The 19,799-nt window shown below is 51.5% G+C and overlaps 2 protein-coding genes across 2 annotated transcripts; one reads left to right on the forward strand and one right to left on the reverse strand.

The window, feature by feature from the left end:
- Positions 1-550: 550 nt before the first annotated feature.
- CES2 (carboxylesterase 2) lies at positions 551-16,512 on the reverse strand. The gene is given in 12 exon segments (XM_074316015.1): positions 551-997; positions 6,586-6,593; positions 9,119-9,261; positions 9,491-9,609; positions 9,687-9,818; positions 10,084-10,188; positions 10,632-10,754; positions 10,756-10,877; positions 10,952-11,023; positions 11,026-11,077; positions 11,725-11,872; positions 16,445-16,512. Coding segments are annotated over 12 exon segments (1,539 nt in total).
- Positions 16,513-16,619: 107 nt separating this feature from the next.
- On the forward strand, positions 16,620-18,507 carry CIAO2B (cytosolic iron-sulfur assembly component 2B). Its single transcript, XM_019755363.2, has 5 exons — positions 16,620-16,823; positions 16,977-17,056; positions 17,306-17,431; positions 17,858-17,903; positions 18,298-18,507. The coding sequence occupies exons 1-5, from the start codon at positions 16,682-16,684 to the stop codon at positions 18,393-18,395; spliced, it is 492 nt and encodes a 163-aa protein (XP_019610922.1). The 5' UTR covers positions 16,620-16,681; the 3' UTR covers positions 18,396-18,507.
- The last annotated feature ends 1,292 nt before the right edge of the window (positions 18,508-19,799 follow it).

Raw genomic sequence — 19,799 nt, forward strand, 5'->3', positions numbered from 1 at the left:
CTCTTAGACTTCCTGTGTGGGCCATACTAACACAGAGCTGCTGGGATGGAACAGGCTAATTCTGGCCTCTAGGTCTTTGCTCCTGCTGTATCCTCTCCACCTCCATTCCTTCCAGGCTTTCCTACTTGTCTTTTCAGACACTCCTTTGGGAAGCCTTCTCTGACTCACCACCCCAGCCCAAGTTAGGTCATCTCCTTAGTGCTCCCACAGCCTTTCCAACTGACCCTTTCCATCATCCCCCAGGGGATCTCAGGGGTCATGCATCTGGGATGAGGAACATCCCTGCCCACTGTCACTTTCTGCGTGTCTAGGTACTGCCTTTCTCCAGCATGAACAGCCCCAGTACTGCCCTGGCTCGCTGTCCATGTGCCTGTCTGGCCATGTGTCTACTTGCTTCTGTTTCCTTCTTTACCCGCTGACTTTCTTGACAGTCAGTCCTGGAGAAGCATAAGGTCTTGAGCAGAGCTGGCCCTCTCAATCGCCGGAGACTGGTGCTGGCCCGCTCCCACCTCGTCTGTCCGGGGCGCAGGCTGTTAGGGTACAGGAGTCCTCACAGGGAGAGAGGCCCCATCTTGCTTGCCCCAACCACCCAACTCAGCTCCAGGCGCCCTCGCGTCCGCCCGGGGATGTGGCCCCGCGCCAGGCGGCTGGATCTATCACTGGCAGTTGGCAGGAGGCCGGATGGCGCGTCCCGCGGGGCTCCCAGGCAGCCAGAGCTGTCGGCCAAGCATGGAAGGCGGCGGCGGGAGCTGTGGTCAGCGCCAGCACAGCGCAGGGGCCGCGTCTCCCGCACTAATTGGCCCTTCCCCAGCCACCTCGGCCGGTAATTGCTACTTGGGGGTGGGGACTCGCGGGGTGTTGAAGGAGAGGAAGGGGCGCCGCTTCCGGAGCGGGGACTGAAGCTCCGCAGGAGCTGAGCTTCAGGGGCCCTCAGGAGACACGTGTGTGCGCTGTTCCAACGCCAGCTTTGTACTGGGCCCTTCGTCTTAGCCGTGGCCTGGGGAAAAGCCACAGAGGCGTCTTGGGGCCTTCACCAAGATCAACCAGTTCTGAGAACCGCTCCTTGAGAGGTAGGGCCTGGCTGGGGCTTTAGGAAAGACTCTGGGTGGCCTCAGGGGGTGCCAGTACAGGGTGGAGACAGGGCAGTGGGCCCTCCCCTCCCATCTCATCCAGCAGTGCCACCTGGGGAGGACCAGACAATAGAGGGGTATCTTCCCTAGGGGATGGGATAAGGGCAGTAGGAGGCAAGGGCCAGCCCATGATCCAGTCTGCTCAGCCCATGGAAGTTCTTCCAGGCTCAAGTTTCTAAAGGAAGTCCTAGGGTTTCCTTGAGAGGCCTTTCTGATCCTGGTATCTGCTGCTGCCTGGATGGGCCCTGACTGAGCCTCTGCTCCTGCTCAGGGGCACTCCATCTAATTTGGGAAAGGATAGCTTCCAGGCAGGTGGCTGTTTGGAAAAGTTTACTTCTCCAGACCTGTTTGAGAAAGGCTGGAGGGGAAAACTGAGGGACCCTTTGAAGCAGGCCTGGACCAGCCTGGAGTCAGACCTGTGGACCGGGTCCCAGGTCAGGATGAGCCCTGTAGGCACTGGGGTGAATCAAGCCCAGCTGAACCTCAGTCCCTGTTCAGTTCTGCATAGGTTGCCTAGGACCACCTTCCAGGGGGCTGAGCTCCCAAGCCTCACTCAGGCTTCCACTGATGAGTGGCTATGAGGTTGCCTGTCCCCTTGTTAGAGGTGGGCAGGATGTTCTGCTGGCTCTGCCTCCCCTGAGAGTGGAGCTGTCATACTTCCTCTGGGGGCCACTCTTCCCCAGAGATTGCTCCAGATCTAGACAGAGGCCACAGGTAAGTCAGACAAGCCTGGATTGAATTCCCACTCTGCCACCACGAGGTCATGACCTTCTGCAAGACTTTTAGGTCTTGTGCCTCAGTTTCCTCATCTGTAAAATAGGGGTAATAAAATCCAAGGGAGAATGTTACCGTGAAGATAAATGTTTGCTTGAAAGGAGCTTCCCCCCCCCTTACAACTATCCCTTTGCTTTGGGGGCTTAGATGTTGGGGTATGAAAGATCTCTAGTAGGCCACCAACTCAGAGCCATCGTCCTTGGAAGCAGAGCCCAAGAGGAAGGTACCTCCTGGGAACCAGACCATCACCTGGGCAAGGAAGGCTGAGCCTGGGCGTGGCTGTGGGGTGGCAGCGTGGGATGGCATGTGGTTGAAGACTGAGTACTCACCGGCAGTGGAGGGTTCCCATGTGTACGCACTGGCACGTGCTTGTACAGTCCTCGCTGAGGTGCACCCATTTGTATTGTTTCTACGTGTTGCGGTACATAGAGGTGACCTGCAACCCTAAAGGATTCCTGAAGGCACCTGTGACCACCATGAGGGTTTGGGCCCAGTAAGGCTGTGGTAGTGCGAGAATGGTTTCAACCCAGGTTTCTCAATGAGGGAATAGAACCAAAAGGAAAATCCAGGCAGTGTGGTGTGTGTGTGTTCAGACATGGAGGTTCGGGTCCAGGGATGGGAGGCATGTTGGTCTCCCCAGGATCCACTCCTCTGCCTTGCTCCTTGCCCAGTGGGTCAGCCTGGGGAGAGGTTCCCTGCTCCTGTTGGAGATCCTGTTGGTGCTGTCAAGTCAGAAATCTGGGTCCTCTAGACACCTCCCTGTCTTTTATGCTTCACCCTCCGCTCAGTTTCTGTTCTGCCTCCCAAACAGCTCTTGAGTAGGCCCCCTCCTCCCATTGTAGGGCTGCTGCCCTGTGAAGGCTGTCACCACCTCTGGCCAGGACACTGCCCCAGCCTCTTCACACTTCCTTCAACTCATCCTCCATACTCTGGCCAGAGGGACTGATAGAAAACACAAATCTGACCATGTCACTGCCCTTCTTAAAACCTGCCCTGGCTCCCTGTGCCCTCAGGATAAAGTCCAGATTCACCCACACTAACCCAGGCCCTCCTTTCCATCTAGCCGTCTTCTTCCCAGCCAGCCTTCACTCCAGCTGCACATGGCCCCTTGCCTCCCACCTCCAAGGCTCTATACCTCTGTCCTCTCTGCCAAATGGCTTCTCCTCTGCTCAGCAAACTCTTCATGTTTGATGTCCAGCTCAAGTGGTGCCCCTTCTGTTGGGCACTTCCCCGTCTGTGCTCCCCAAAGCGCTATCCACCATTGATGAGGGACATGGATGGGAGGACAGGAGAGGCAGGACCAGGGAAGTAGGGGCTGCCAGTAGCTCCGTCTTTCTGGAGACCAGGTCTCTCTCTTTGGACAACATTCCTCTTCTCATTGCCTCACTCTGCCAGCCTCCCTGTGGGTTGTGAGTAGCCACTTCAACAGGAATATAGGGTCCAGTCTATGTGATGGAGCTGCTTGTTTCTGCTGCCCAGTCTCTGACAAGGTTGGTTTAGCTGTGTGCACTAAGCATGTGTTACTCAAAGCAAGGACCAAGCTGGGAGGTGGTGGAGAAGGCAGACAAGACTGTGAGTCCACCTGCCAGGCCTGGGGGCCAGTCACATGTAGAAACCTCCACCCAGCTGTGCAGTAACTTGTCCAGTTCTGTGTGAGTCTTAAAGACTGGTCCTGCCAACAGCTGGCTCCACTCCAGCCACCTCTCCCTGGGGAAGAAACAACCTTTCATCGGCTCGTATGGGAAGTAGATGTGCCAGGCCAGGGACCTCAGTGGAGTGCCTAGGACTTATGTGGGTCCCATCCAATACTTGGCCAGGTCAGCTAGGTGGCGCTGGTGCAGCATTCTTAGGGATAAGAAGCTGAGATTCTGGTATTTAATGCTAGGTGATTCCTCCCCTGAGTCACCTGGAAGCCTGTTTTTTTGGGTGGAGACTGAGGCCCCATCTGATCCACTATTGCGGTGGGGTGTCCTTAGAGGCCAGATTGCAGAATGACGCCAAGGTCCTAGAAAGAGGAGCCTGTGCTCAGAGGTGGCCTAGCAGGTGGTGGGCCTTGGGGAAGGCAGAGTATGCTTCTGGGCCCACTAGGATTCACACTTGACCTCCCACACATAGGGGGCAGTAAAGGGTACCTATGAGGGTGAAAGAATCATCTCACTGAGCTGAGATCCTGAGATCCTGAGATCCTGGGCCCAAGCTGCGTGGCTGTGGGAGGGCCCTCACAAGAGTACATCAAAATGGGAGGAGTTACTCTTCTCCATTCCACAGAGCATCAAAGGTAGCAGCTGCAGGGCTGGGAGAGTGTGTCTCTGTCAGGATGGAATATCAGGGAAACTTCTGGAACTTCAGGCTAGCAGGGATTCAAGATGACCAGCACTGAGGAGGCCTAGAGGCCAGTGCCAAGGAGGTGGTGGGTCGGGGGGTGGGAGTGTGGCCAAGACCAAATCACAGAGGTGGATGCATATAGGATGCCCTGGGAGTGGCTTGGCCAGTACGCCTGGCGACCTCTGTGTCCACAGGTGGCTGATGAAAAAAGCACAGTTTCAGCTTAGCTGTGGACTTGATGACTCCTAGGGCTCTTCCATGGCCCAGAGGCTCCTAAACAAAAGAAGTCCAAAACTTATATTCTGAAAACTACAAAACGTTGTAAGAAATTAAAGTATAATAGATCTAAATGAATAGGAAAACATCCCATGTTAAGGGGTGAAGACTTAATAGTAAGATGGTACTACTCCCCAAATTGATCTACAGATTCAATGCTATCCATTCCTACAAGGATCTCAACTGACTTCTTGGTAGAAATTGACAAGTGGATTCTAAAATTCACATGAAACTGCAAGGGGTAGCCTAAACCCAATCTTGAACAAGAAAAAGTAGGAGGTCTCACAGTTTCCTATTTCAAAACTTATTACTAAGAAATGGTAATCAAGAAAGGGAGGTACTGGCATTAGACAGAAATGTAGATCAACAGAATAGAATTTAAGAGTCCATAAATAATCCCATGTGTCTATGATCAACTGATTTTAGACTAGGGTGACAAGACGATTCTGTGGGGAAAGAATGATGGTCTTTCCCACAAATGGTGTTGGGACAACTGGGTAGCCACATGCAAAAGAATGAAGAAAGTGAAGACAGCCCGCAGAATGGGAGAAAATATTTGCAAATCATATACCTGTGTAGGGACTTACATCCCTTAAAAGATATGTAAAGAACAGAATATATAAAGAACTCTTAAAACTCAACAACAAAAAAGACAACCCAATTCAAAAATGAGCAAAGAATTTGAATAGATATTTCTCTAAGGAATATATTAAAAAGAACAATAAATATATGGCAAGATGTTCAACATCTTTAGCCATGAGGAAAATGCAAATCAAACTAAATTAGATATGTCTTCACACTAACTAGGGTGGCTAAAATAAAAATGTCAGCTATAAATGTTGCTGAGGAAGTGGAGAAGTCTAAATTTTCATAGACTTCTGGTGGGGATGTAAAATGGTGCAGCCAGGGGGAAAAGCCTCAGAATTGGGGTGGAGGGGTGGTGGAGGGAAGGCTGAAAATCAGGGGGGAAAGGCTGGGAATCAAGGCAGAAAGGCTGGGAATCAGAAAGTATTACCTGCTTCAAATATAACCTTTGGTCACCATAAATAAAGCAATGCTGGCTCCAGGAGGAAGAGAAGGGAGGATCTAAGAGGTCTGCTGACTGGGGGGTGCTCAGGGAGCTTCTCTGGGGCTCGAGAGTCACATCCAAATTACCAGGAAGTATGTTTGGGAGCCCCTGGGAGCATGGAGAGGCCCCTAGGTGTTGTTATAAAGTCCACAGCTGAGCTGAGACTACACTTTATTGAAGAGCCAGCCGTAGATACAGAGGTGCCAGGCACACTGGCTGAGTCCCTGTCCAGGTGGACCTGCCCCCTGTGGGTGGGCGGTCGGGTCAGAACCCTGGGAAGTCCCGAGTCATGCTCTCTGCCATTCCCCAGGCCCAGCGGCTGAGCCCACTCTGAGTACAAGCTCCTTTCTCTCCAGGACCTTGGCCTCACACTGTAAGGACACCCCATCCCACTTGACAGACATGCCTACATATGTCTAAAGCCCAGTAGTGGATCAGGTGGGCCCTGGTCTCCCCAAAAAAGGGATGCCAGATGATTCAGTGGAAGAGTCACCTAGTGCTACATATCAGAATCTCAGGTCTGGCCCAGCCAAGACTCCTTCTAAATGTCCTATTGTTGTCATCATCATTATCATTATTCTTATTGTCTAGGTAAGGAAACTGAGGCCCAGAATGGAGAAATGACCTGGCCAAGGCCCACAGGCCATGTGAGCTGCAGTGCCACAGATGGAAGCAGGCTTATTGCCAGTAGGAAAGAGTGGGAGAGCAAAGGATGGGGCCTTCGCTTCTGTTGTTCCCTTTTTGAGCAATGCTTTCCCCTGCATTATCAACCAGGTGAACCACCACTTATCCTCCAAAACTCAGCTCATCCCCTTCCAGGGTGTCTTTCTGGATGTGCCAAACTCCTACAGAGCCAGACCCCTGTAGTCCCTTGCACAAGACCAACCTGCCCCGCCTTATGGCATGGACAAAGAACCGGAGTCTCTTCTGAAAGGGAAGGACCTGACAGAGCTCATGGAGAGAGACCCATGGCTCCCAAAGACTGTGCTGGCTGCCCACGGGTGGGCTTACCCCATAGCCTGGGATCGGGGTTACAGAGTTTAAAGCTCAGACCTGAGCCTGTTCTCATCAAACATCTGATCCAATGAGATAATTCAGGAATTCCCACTGCCCACCAGCATTTTTCTGGTGGCCCTAACATGGGGCAGTCCCAACTGTGGCCTGAGAGGTTATGAGGTATCTTCAGACCATTTTGCTGCCGCTGCCAATGCTGTCTCTGTCCTAGAACTCTGGCCTGGCACTTCTGGTGCTACTCCCCAGGCCCAGGCTGAGACCCAGCTGTGCTCCACTTGGCTCCCTGGGGGCCAGGGCACAGCCCTGCAGGAATGGAGGTCCTGGGGACCAAGGCGTGGTGTGAGACTCTGGGAGGCTGGGAAAGGCCAGGAGACACACCTGGGTTTTGGTAGGAGGGTCATGGAGAGCCTGACAGGGGCTTCCCCACTGGGAGTCACATTCCTCCTGGCCCTCGGGGTGGTGACTTCAGGCAGTTCCCACCCCAGGGGATGGTCCTGGCAGAGGCTGGATACCAGCTTCTGGGGGCTTGCCTGGCTCTGCCTCATCCCTTGTCTGCCACACAGAGGTCCCTTCAGGACACGACTACGTAGGGGTGATGGGACTCTGACCACCCACCTGTCATTCTTGCTGCTCTGAGACCCCTGTGGTGACTCTGGGTCTGCTTGGAAGGGCAGCTTGGTCTCCTAGGAGGCCTGGGGTGGGGAGGCTCGGTGCTCCCACTGCTGCTTACTTCACCTAAGAGGAGTCATGGCTGGGCTGAGTCTTCACTTCCTGGGGGCCTCAGATGGTATGGGGGTATAATGGGGCCTGGACACTGGAGCGAAGGATGGCCTAGATGCGACCTCCATGGGTAGGGAGGCTCAACCCAACCTTTTACCTGCACACTCCCCATACCTGCAGACCCAAGCAGTGGGGGTGAGGCCCTGAACTCTGGCTGGGGCAATATTGTGCACACTGACAATCCCAACATCCAGGCCAGAAGGTCAGGGGGCGCTTGTGCTGGCATCTGAGAGCAGCTCTGTGGGCAGTGCTGCCACAGTCTGAAGCTGTCACCTTGTAAAACCCCTCTCTCTAAGCCTCCCTTGCCAGCCTTGCTACCTGTTAGGCTCCCAGTCCCTCCACCTCTGTCAGCCCATAGACCTCAACTCCAGCAGTTGGAAAACACGCTCTAGATATGAGGCTACATTCTGGAGGAGGAAGGACATGCCATTTGGAGGCCAAGAGACTTGAGTGTGAGTCCTGGCTCTGTCCTCACTCTCTCTGTGGCCTCAGGCAAGGCACTTCCCCTCTCTGAGTCTCAGTTTCCTCATGTGTAAAGTGGGGATCCACTCAGGACACTGGAGGACTGTTCAGAGACCTGAAGGAGAGGATGGATGTGAGTAAGCTTAAGCGTGGAGGAGAGCGCAGCAAGTCTCACTGCCATCAGATGGCCTTATGCCCTGGGCCCTGGTCAAGCCCCCCGGAATCAGGAGAGGCTAGCTCAGGGACAGTAGGGAGGGGCAACCCCACCTCAGGAGAGGCTCAAATTGGCAATGACACACCCTCAAGGCATAAGGGGTCTGAGATGGATGGGAAGAGAGGCCCAAGGGCCAGGGCAAAGGAGAAGGGATGTGGGGCATCACTATTTGCAAGTAACAAAGCTGGTGGCTCCCTGTCAAGTTTCTTTCTGTTCTTTGAATAACCTTCCTAGGGCCTGGACAAGCTGGGCAGTGAACTGGAAAAGTTGGGGAGGAGGTGAGTTTAAAATCCAAGAGGAGGGGCTGCAGACAGAGTGGGGACAGACTTGTGATGGCTTCCCTGAGACCCTGAGGGTCTCTTCCTTGAGAGGGCACTCGGCCCGCCATCCAGGACATCATAGGGATCCGCCTGCCACCTCTTGTGGGCAGATACAGGCCCAAGGGTTATTTTAAGGTGGAAGAGGCCAATGCCAAAATCATGACATCCCTTAACATCTCCCAATCCTTCCATCTTTAAATTGTAGGCAGGGAGTCATGATTTTTTTCAGACAGTATGATTGGAATCTATGTCCATACAAATACCAGAAAGCATTGTTTCGCGCATTTGCTATGTGTCAGGCACTATTCTAGGCACCTCACAGCTAATGATTGTTCAATGCTCACAGCAGATCTATGAAGGGAGAATACTATCATTGGCCTCATTTAACAGATGGAAAAACCAGGGAAAAATAACTTGCTCAATGATACACATCCAGTAATATGTGGAAATGGATTCAAACCCTATTAGTGAGCACGTGTGACTGCCCGTGTGTGTGTGTGTGTGTGTGTGTGTGTGTGTGTGTGTGTGTGTAACTAAGTTTGTCTATGTCTACTGCGAGCATCTGCCCTTGCCTTGGCTGGGTAACTGGGTCCTGGGGTGCATGTCTGATCCTGTAGTACCCCCTAGTGGTCACATACTCACACTGCTCATAGGGCTTTTCCTGTGACTACGCCACATGGGAGGCTCCCTGAGTCCACCAGTCTGCCCTGCAGGCTCTGGTCAGTCTGCCCCCTTGCAAGTCTGATGTACTCACGTTGAATATTTGCTACTTGGAGTGCAGGGATCACAAAGATGGAGTCCCCCATCATCTCATGAAACTGAGTTTGGGGGGGGGGGTCCCTGCTGTCTCCCATGTACTCCTCCATCAGCAGGTTACAAAACTCAGGAGGCAACATCTACCCCAGGTGGATCAGGAAGGGTCAGGTTAGGTAAGCTTGCAGGGGCAGAAAGGCAGCAGGGTCAGGCCTGGGGAGATGGATCCTGGGATGGGATAGAGCATGGGGGGAAGAGGCCAACCTCTTGAGTGAGCCCAGCCTTTGCTCATGAGGGACACCGTACAGACAGGGTATCTGGGGGATGGGTTTTCCCTACCTCTCCTTTGGGGCAGGATCCCGGGAGCCTTATCATCATTGCTAATATTTTCTGTAGAACAGCCTTCATGGTCTCTCTGTCCATTTCCTTCTGGTTTCAGAGATATCTATGCCCTGGGTAGTTGGGGAGTCTCAAGTTGGAGGTAGGATGGGCCTAGAGCTATGAAGCCCTGAGACCCCCCCCAACTGGATGGACTCCCCAGCACCTAGGGCATTGGGGCTTGGCCTCACTGAGGGGTTGAGCCAACTATACTCATCGTTGTTGACAACACTGCTATTGGGGACAGGTTGAAAGTCAGCAGAGGACAGCAGCTCTTGGGGGTGTCTGGGCAGGAAGGTCTCATCCACCACGTTGGGGATGATCTTTAAGCATTGAGGGGTCACACAAGGTCAAGTTCCCAGACGTTTTCTGATGTTCTGAGTGCTTTCCACGTCTTCCTGGCTCCCCCAGGATGCTTACACCCACCCCAGGAGGTCCTAAATCTGGTTTAGCATGGCCTGGCCTCGATTTCCCTTCCAGGGTTGGGAGGACATCAAGACATGGAGATATGGTAACTTGCCCAGGGCGTATGAAGGGCATACTGCCCCAACCTATTGGCTCCCTTCTTCCACAAGCATGTCCATTCACTCTGACCTTGCTGATGGCCAGAATCTTCTCTTCACTCTTGCTCTGCAAGCAGTCCACCAGGGCCTTTGAGCCAACCTCGCCACAGGCTGACCAGTTGGCCACCATCTGTAAAGACAGCAGGTAGGGGCTGGCTCATCCTTCCAGGGAGGGGAGAGGGGTTTGTTCAAGGCTCCAGTCTGGGGGCAGGTGCACCCCAAATCTTAGAAAGTACAGTGTATGGATTCCTACAATTTTGAAATTGTTCCAACTTCTCCAACGCTCAGAGATCTCAGCCAGAGGAGCCATCTCACTTGCCCATGATGGGGACCCCCAGGGTGGCAGTTTTGTGGGCCAGAGAATATCCTCAGCCTCTGCAATGGCAGAGGTCTGTGGACTCTGACCCCTCAACCCCTCAGCAATCCCCAGATAGGTGGCAGTTCCTGAAGGGCTCTGATGGCAGGGGAGTGCTTATTATCCTCATTTAACAGGCAGAGTAATGGAGACTGAGAGGTAAGAGATAAGGCAGCAACTCTGGGCTTCCTACAGCTGGGGGCACTCGTGGAGTCCACATCAGATGAGCTGGTGATAAAGCTGAACATCAGGACTACCCCACTCTCCACGATGGCACAGTGGAAGGGTCCTTGGGACATGAGGGACATAAGGTGAGAGGACACAGTTATGCCACCCACGGATTTGACAAAAAATGGTGACACGGCCAGGGTCGCCTCCAAAGTAGGGGATATTCTGCTGAACCCAGCATAGCACAGCCCCTTGGCCCACGTAGCCCCAATTGCCGATTGCATGCGTACCCTGTGCTGAGAAGTGGCAGGGACGGGGACCATGGGGCTGCCCGGGCTCCGCTTGGCCTGTGTTGCCCAGCCCAGCCCACCTCACCTGAAGAAGGCCAGCACACCCAGGCGGTACTGGATAATGACTATCAAAGGCTGCCAGAGAGGCGTTTATACATGGAGGCCATGCCCGTCAGAAGCCCAACACCATGGATCCATACCATCACCTGAGGAAACTGAGGCACAGACAACGCGTGGCTCCAACCCAGTCCAAACCCCACCAGGTCTACGACCCAGACTAACCACCACTTTGGCTCTGTCACATGTGTAACCACATAGAACTCCAGTGAGACAGGGTGGTGTGTTTAGGACTTCAGCCAAAAGTGACCCAAGTTTTATCAGGAAAACCGGGCCTCCCATACATTGGGGTCCACCCACGTACCAAAGCCTGGTTCCATTTCTTCCAGAACCCTCTTTGAGATGGAAAGAAAAGGGGAGTCTTTCTGATCATCCATGTGCACATTAATTTAAAGTGGCTTCCATTTTCACTGGTCCAGTAGATAACCCACGGCTGGGTCTCTGGCACCTGAAAGTGCAGTCCTCAGGCACCTGAATGGGTCTCCTGGGTATGAGTTGATTGGGCGAGTCCTGGGTCCATCCTGGGGCCACAACTTCTGACCTCTGAGGGCAGCCAGGGTTCTGTGACCCTGTGTCCAGAGGTCAACCACCCACACTGGGTAAGAAGCACTCACGGACCTGATATTGAGACTTGTCAAGAGGGTTTACACTGCAGCGGGGCCCTGGCTGATCTTGTTCTTTCTAATCTTCTTGCAGAGGAAATGCCCTCCCATGGCCCAGCCAGCTGTGGCCTGGCACTCATAGGCAGGTTGGAGCCCTTGTGGGTATGGGCAAGTGTGTAGATGCGGAGGTACACGTAGTGTTCAGACACGGTGGTAGAAGGCAGGGTCAGATTCAGCAGTTTCAGAAGCACTGCACCCACGCTAGCATTGTCCTGCTGACACCTGCTGGCCACGGCTGGCAGTCAGTCCTGAGGCCATGCTGTGGCCCAAACCAGATCCTGGGCCGATTTGCTCCCAGTGCCCTTAGTCCACTTCCCCATACCCTGCTCATACACAGTTCTTCCCTAAAGCCCTTCCACGCCAAGTTACAGGCCACAGGCTCTGGGGAAGCTGGGATGGAACCCCATCTTCTAAGGAGGGCTCAAGGTTAGCAGGGCCTTGGACACTAATCCTCGTGAGGCTGGGAAAGCTTGATTCTTGGGGGTCTCTATGAGAACCATCTGGTGCATGTGTTGAATTCACCACTGTATCCTTGTACCCAGCCAGGCCTGGAACACAAAGTAGCCCACGTACCTGTGCTGCCTGAATGAATGGATGTTAATTTCTCATGAGAAGGGCAGTGGTTCATCCCACATCCCAAGTCAGACTCTCAGGAAACCTCATCGCTCCCCCCATTTCCAGTTGTAAGAACATACACATACCCCTTGGCCCATGGCACCGGGCCCTGTTGGTTGGCGCAATGACTGTGCAGAATGGGGGTCCCCTACTCCTCAGGGAACTACAGTACCTGCTTCTAGAGTCAGGGGCTCCTACAAAGTTCATGGAGCCCACCCAAACCTCTCCCAGAGACACCTTCCCTGGTGGCAGAGAACACTTGGCATAACTGGAACCTAGGGAGATATATGTCTCTGCTCATCCTTTTGGCAGGAGCTAATGCCCTAAGTGCCAAGCCCTGAGCCTGGGAAAGTTACTTCACCCTTCCAAACCTCAGCAGGCTTAGAGGAAATATGCATGTGGGAATCCACCAAACTCAGAGAGGGAACTGGCCATGGGGTTTAGATGAAATGACAACTGCAGCGCAGCCCAGAGTTCAGAGTACCCTTTACCCCAGGGTGTGGAGTTCCCTGAACGCCCTGCTTACGTGGTTGGGTTGGAGGTCCCATCCTTTACACCATTCCAAGATTCAGGGGCCTCTCAGGGTGCAAATTGCAGCAGCCCTGGAAGCGACTTGGCAAAGGGATTTCCCAGGAAGGTTTGGACCCCCACATTGGTGCCCTTCATGTGGGTGAGGCTCCCCTTCACCTGTCTCGTTTGTGTGGTCCAGATGGGGCTGGCAGAGTCCTGGCTTGTGGGCAGAGAAATAGACATTGTGTCTACCCAATCAGCTGCCCTCCCAGACTATTGATGTTGCCCACTCCTTCCCATCCTCAGCTCAGTTCAAGGGACTCTGATCTACAAATATTTGTTTTATAAATTTCCTGCCTGTAATCCTGCTCCACCTTCACCCACTACTGCCTTCACTGGGTCCAGCCCCAGCCTTTTCCACACTTAGTGAAGCCCCCTGAGGCCTGGCACCATGGCTTAGTCCAAGGAGTTTCAAGCAAATGGTCACATGAGTTTGATGGGGTGAGTGTCCTTTCCACTGACTGCATGCCAGGTCATATGAGGAGTAGGAGAACTGTGAGAATCAGACATTCAAGGTTCTTGTCTCACGCTCTAGGTGGCAAAAAATGACTTAAAGAAAGCATCCTCCAGACACAGAGTGGGGTTATGAGGAGAACTACAAAAGAGAAGTGGAGCTATGTCTGCAACGTAACAGGCGCAGCCTGTCCTGCTATGGGGATTGCCCTAGGGAGGGAGTGATTGAAAGTTATCTAACAGTGAAAAAACCGATATTCTTAGTAGACAAAGAATTTCTACAAATAAGAAATATGCCGGCTGTGCATATCTGGTGAAAGAATATGAAATGGTGAAAGAATATGTTCAGATAGAATAAGGAAAACAAATAAATGGCTCTTACACAAATGAAGAGATGTTCACCTCACTCACGCTAAGAGAAATGCACATTGAAATCTGTTATGTCAACGACTTATTTTGTCACAAAAAGCAAGACACTCAGACATTGTATGTTTTCTATTGGAAGTCCATAGTACCACATGTGAAGTAGTTCTGCTCCCAAACAAAACAAAGTAACACATGAAACTTGAATCTGATAAAGCTTCTAGAATATAAATACAAATTTATAGGCATACAGGGGACAGAAAAACAGTTAAAAGACACCATGGGGTATAATCAGCAAAACCCAAACTTTGGTATCCACTCCAGAACAAATAAACTGGTTTCTTCAACACAATGAAATTACAAGGAAAAGAGAGGCAGAGGAGGAATCTGAAGATTGAAAATGACTCATGAAACTCATAAAAAAAGATAAATAATAACAAATATTGGTAAGGATGTGGGAAAACTGAAACCTTCATAGATTGCTGTGAGAAGGTAAAATGGTGCAGGTGCTCTGGAAAAGTCTGGCAGTTCTTCAAGTGATTAAACGTAGAGTTACCATATGACCCAGCAGTTCCACTCCTAGGTATAAACCCAAAAGAACTGAAAACATGTACACACAAAAACTTGTACATGAATGTTCATAGCACACTTATTCATAATAGCTAAAAGTGGAAACAATCCAAATGTCCATCAACTAATAAATGGATCAATAAAATGTATCATATCTACAGAATGGAATATTATTCAGCAATAATAAAACAGAAGAACTGAATATGCAACAAAATGGATGGACCTTCTTTTAGTGAAAGAAACCAATCACAAAGGACCATATGTTGGATGATACCATTTATATGAAACATTCAAAATTGGCATATCCACAGAGCTAGAAAGTAGATTGGTGGTTGCTGGGGCTGAAATTGGGGTTTGGGGTGGGGGAAAGGGGGAATTGATGTGGTAAACACTGTGAATATATTAAACACCATTGAATTGTTCACTTTAAATGGTGAAGAGTAGTAAGCTATGTGAATCATATCTCAAAACTGTTAATAAAAAGAAAAACATATTTACAAATTTTCAAAGTATAGGCCTTATTTGAATCCTGATTTTTTTTTTAAAAAAACACCCTGTAAATCTATCATTTATGAGATATGAAATAACATTTTAGATATTTGATTATATATACGTATACACAGCTTTTTTTAGTAGGACATGATGAAAAATTTATAGATGATATGTTTGGAATTTGTTTCAAATAATGGTGCATGGGAGAGGTGATAATCCAGACAAAACGAGCTTTTTGATCATTGTTGAAAGTAGATCATGGATGCACTGGGTTCGTTATACTATACTCTCTACTTCTGACAGGGAGCCCCTTGGTGTTGTGTGGCCTTGGGCAGCCCAGACCCTCTCTGTGCCTCAGGGAGCAGGGAGGTATCCAGTTAGGCTCCCCAATTCCCTGGTGCTATCTTTACTGACTCCCACCTCCCTGGTGCCTTCCCTCCTGTAGGCTCAGATTCTGCATCTGCGGAAATTTTGCAGATCTGAGCCTGGTTTCATAATACAATGTAAAAAATGAAAAGAAAAATCCTCAGGGAGTTGTACTACCCTATACCTTTCAGACCAACATGAGTTAATATGATTGATGCCACCTGATGTGAATAAGGCGAGAGTCAGCAATTGCCACAGAGGGCAATTGAGCGATGCCTTTCCAAGTCAGAAAGCCCACCCCTCTCCTGAGCGACATGCTGTCTACACACAGTTCCTTGCAGATGTGATGTTTGTCCATGTAATTCACTGCCACCACCAGCCTCTAATGCCTGATGTTTGTTATCGCTCAGGTCGGGAGTTTGAACTGGGCAGGGAGTAGGTGGAGCACGACAGGTGGGCGACAGAAAGGTGGGTTTGGCAGGAGAGCCGAACTGAGCAGGCAAAGGTCAGTGGCAGGCGGGCACTGGCACGGCCGCTTCCCCTCTGCCCAGGCCCCCGTGGGTCACCTCGGAAGGGGCCAGCGAGGTTTCTGCAGCCCCTCTGCAATACCATGAACCCTCTCCTCAAACCTGAGTTCACTGTCCTTATAGTTACAGGCCTGACAAAGGTGTTCCGGGGTGGAGCAAGGGAACTCTAAGCCAGGAAAAGGGAAGGGAAGAAGCCAGGAACCCAGGAGAGCTTCCTTGAGGAGGTGCACCATCAGGATTCCCACAGATGGAGAAATGGGAACCATCTCGGTTCAGCATGAAGGGAACCGCATGAGGAAAGGCAGGGAAGTGTGACCGCCCTTCATCCTGAAAGTTCCTCCTTCCTTTCAAGATCTTTCCTGGGTCCACCTTCAAGGTTCCTTATCTCTTTATTGTCTGTCCCTAGTCTGAGGGTCTCCGCGGACCCCTCCCTACTGCGCCATAGCTCACTTTCTGAAATGCACACGTGACTGTGGCACTTGTTTTAAGGCTACCCCCAACCCTACCACGTGGCTTTCCCTCTCCCCACCTCCCGCCAAGATCGAGTTAACGGTCACTTATTCATTTGATAAACATTTAAAGAAGGTCTCCTGATTTGCACTGTGGGAACCCTGCAGGGTACTCCTTGGCCCATGGGGCGGCAGGGGATGCACGCGCATCCCCGGGAGGTACCGAAACGTACGCCAGGAAAGATGCAACTATGGGAACCGGAGCGGCCGCCCCGCCTAAGGGACAAACTTCCGAGGAAGTGGTGCCTGAAGATACACCTGGCTCAATCTCAGACTGGTCTTCAGTGCCCCCGAGAACCAGCTGTGGCCTCCGCGGTCCAGCACGCTACGGGACCTCGCCGCCCAGCGCGTCTTCTCTGCGCCGAGATGTAGCGGTCACAGCTTCCGGAGTCGGCATAGCGAGCGTGCGAGCGGCGCAACCCCTCCCACAAGGCCCAGGCCGACCGGCCGCAGCACTGCGTGTCCCTCGCGCGACCCCGTCGTCCCGCTACGCCCCTTCCCGTTCCCCGGAAGTACACCCTAAGGAGCGGAAGTGCTTACCGACTGGGGGCTGCAGCGGTTCCGCGATGGTGGGCGGCAGTGGGACGCGGCATGGCCTCCTGGAAAACGCTAACCCCCTCATATACGAGCGCTCCGGGGAGCGGCCAGTGACCGCGGGCGAGGAGGACGAGCAGGTTCCGGACAGCATCGACGCGCGCGAGATCTTCGATATCCGCTGTTGCCGGGCGCGGGTTCGCAGGGGTCTGGGAGGGGGCATGAAGTGATGTCCGATAGTCGGTGGAGCTGTATCATGTCCAGGCATTCCCAGAAGGGGGTTCTGAGTGGGCAAAGGCGCAGAGTCCGCTTTCCTTCACTTGCCACATCTGATTCGCTCTATCAATGACCCGGAGCATCCACTGACGCTGGAAGAATTGAACGTCGTAGAGCAAGTCCGGGTTCAGGTGAGTTACTGCCAGCGTCCCAGGTGAGCGACTTGTTTGGGAGAGTCAGAAAGGCGCAGCCGAGCGCCCAGGGTCTGGCGTTCTTTCAGTTCACGGACGCTTCAGGGGATCTTTGGAAGGGGGGATTGTGTCCATTTTATGGATGAGGAAACTAAAGCCCATAGAGGTTAGACGACTTGCCTGAAGCCACAAACTAAGAAGAGGAGCTCTGGGCTAAAAGGGCCATGACTAACACCCCCCACCAACCAGGTGAGCGACCCTGACAGCACAGTGGCAGTGGCCTTCACACCCACCATTCCTCACTGCAGCATGGCCACCCTTATTGGCCTGTCCATCAAAGTCAAGCTTTTGCGATCTCTTCCTCAGCGTTTCAAGGTAAGCTGGAAGTGAGCCCTGGGGGTGGGGCACGGGTGAGCATCTGCTAGTACTAAGGGGGACATTGAGAGCATGAACATGGACATCAGAGTGAGACCTGGAAGGATCCCAACTAGCCCAGATGAAACTGGGAGGAGACTTTTAATTGAATGTGACAACAAGAATAAAGGCCTGCGCTGCAGGTGTGAAAAAATAGTGAGGAGTGTGGCAGGAAGCACAGTACGGTGCTATAGATAGATTTGGAGCAGGGATGGGGCACTGGAAGGCCTTTAACAGCAGTTGGCCTGTCCTTTGAGTAGAGATGGCAGTGGCCCTGGGTGGGTTTGCGGTGTACTGGAAAGGCCAGTGTCCAGAGGCATGAATAGGAAGGGAGAGAAGGGGGTAGGTCAGGGGCGAATGCTCAGACTCCGCCTTACTCCCTCCCAGATGGACGTGCACATTACACCAGGAACCCATGCCTCAGAGCATGCAGGTAAGAGAGGGCTGGTGTTGAGGCATTGGCCCTGAGGCTTCCCCCTTGCCATGGTGGTTTGTAGGGCAAGGTGGGGGGAGGGGTGCTGGGTGGTGACTCCTCAGTAGAGACATCAGCTTAAGACTGAAGCTGGACTGACTTGAGTCTCCTGTGCTTACTATATTCCCCCGCTCCTGTCCTCTCCCTCTCCTAACTACACAGGACCAGGGGTGTCAGTGTTTATAGTAGTACAGGAGGCAGGCATGAGCAGTTAGGTGGGAGGAGTCCCAGAAGGTGGCATAGGTGTGGGCTCAGTTCGTTGGGGTAGCCTGATCGAGGCTTGGGGTCCTGGAAAGGAGGTGATGGAGGGCTTGGTTGGTGGGGGTACGTATATAATTCCCTCCTTTCTACCCAGTGAATAAGCAGCTTGCAGATAAGGAGCGGGTGGCAGCTGCCCTGGAGAATACCCACCTGCTGGAGGTTGTGAACCAATGCCTGTCAGCCCGCTCCTGAGCCTCGCTTTTCACCCCCAGTCCCACCCAGGGGTCATGGCCTTGTTTTCTTGAATCACTGACAATGAGAAATTAATATTTGCATTGTATAATAAATCCTTAATTTATATTCATTTCTCAGCATGTCTTAGAGTCTTTCTTCGTGGTGGGATCACTCTGGGTTTGGGAGGGGGTGATGCTAGGTCAATGAGGTGCAGTTTACTTGTATTTAAAAAATTTCTCCGAATGGTTTGATTGGAAAAGTTGCGAGTATACCAAAAAATTGAAAGACTAGTGTAATGAACACACCTATGAGGTGTGATCAAACAATACAGTGAATGTTTAAATTTAAAAAATGTATTACAGTAAAAGACACATTGCCATCAATCCTGCTCCAAATACTCCCCCTCGCTTCAAACACACTTATCCCATCGTTCTTGCCACTTTCTGAAGCAGTCTGGAAGTCCGCTTTTGTGAGTGTCTTTAGTTGCGCTGTCATGGCTGCCTCGATGTCCTGAATCTATTCAAAACATTTACCTTTCATAGTCATTTTTACTTTGGGGAAGAGCCAGAAGTCGAGATCCGGTGAATAAGGTGGATGAGGACACACTGTAATGTTTTTGACAGGACTTGCCATACTAGAAGCGATGTGTGACATGGAGCGTTGTCCTGATGGAGGGTGATTTATGGCATACTTTGAAACACACCTTCCTAGTACCATCGAATATCTAGTCATATATGAATTTCCCCAAAATGTCATTCATAGTTGTTTTGTAATCACGCTCCAATCAAGGTCCGTAGCTCACACCTGACTGACTGCACTGAACAAGTTGAAACTTGTCACACACTGTTACTAAGATTCGAAGCGCCGCTTCCTGTATTGAAGATCCCTGCCTTTCTGTTGGATGGCACTTGGCAGCAGCATTCACTGTAGTTTTTTATCACAATGACTCCGTGTCACACATCATTTCTGCTATGGCAATTTCTGTCAAATAAAAACATTACGGTGTATCCTCATCCATCTTATTCACCAGATCTGGCACCGTGCGACTTCTGGCTGTTCCCGAAAGTAAAAATGACCATGAAAGGTAAATGTTTTGGATGGATTCAGGACATCGAGGCAGCCACGACATTGCAACTAAAGACACGAAAGAGGACTTCCAGAACTCCTTCAGAAAGTGCCAAGAATGATAGGCTAAGTGTGATCGTAGCGAGGGGGAGTATTTGGAGGGGGATTGATGGCAATGTGTCTTTTACTGTAATACATTTTTTAAATTTAAACATTTACCATATTTTGTAATCACAACTCATACATACCCACCATATAGATTCAACAGTTAATATGTTGTAACATTGGCTTTATTTGTATGTGTATAATAATATTTTTGAGAGTAAGCTGCAGACACATGACTCTTCACTCCTAAGT

This window comes from Rhinolophus sinicus, linkage group LG11, assembly GCF_036562045.2.
Source record: "Rhinolophus sinicus isolate RSC01 linkage group LG11, ASM3656204v1, whole genome shotgun sequence".
NCBI lineage: Eukaryota > Metazoa > Chordata > Mammalia > Chiroptera > Rhinolophidae > Rhinolophus > Rhinolophus sinicus.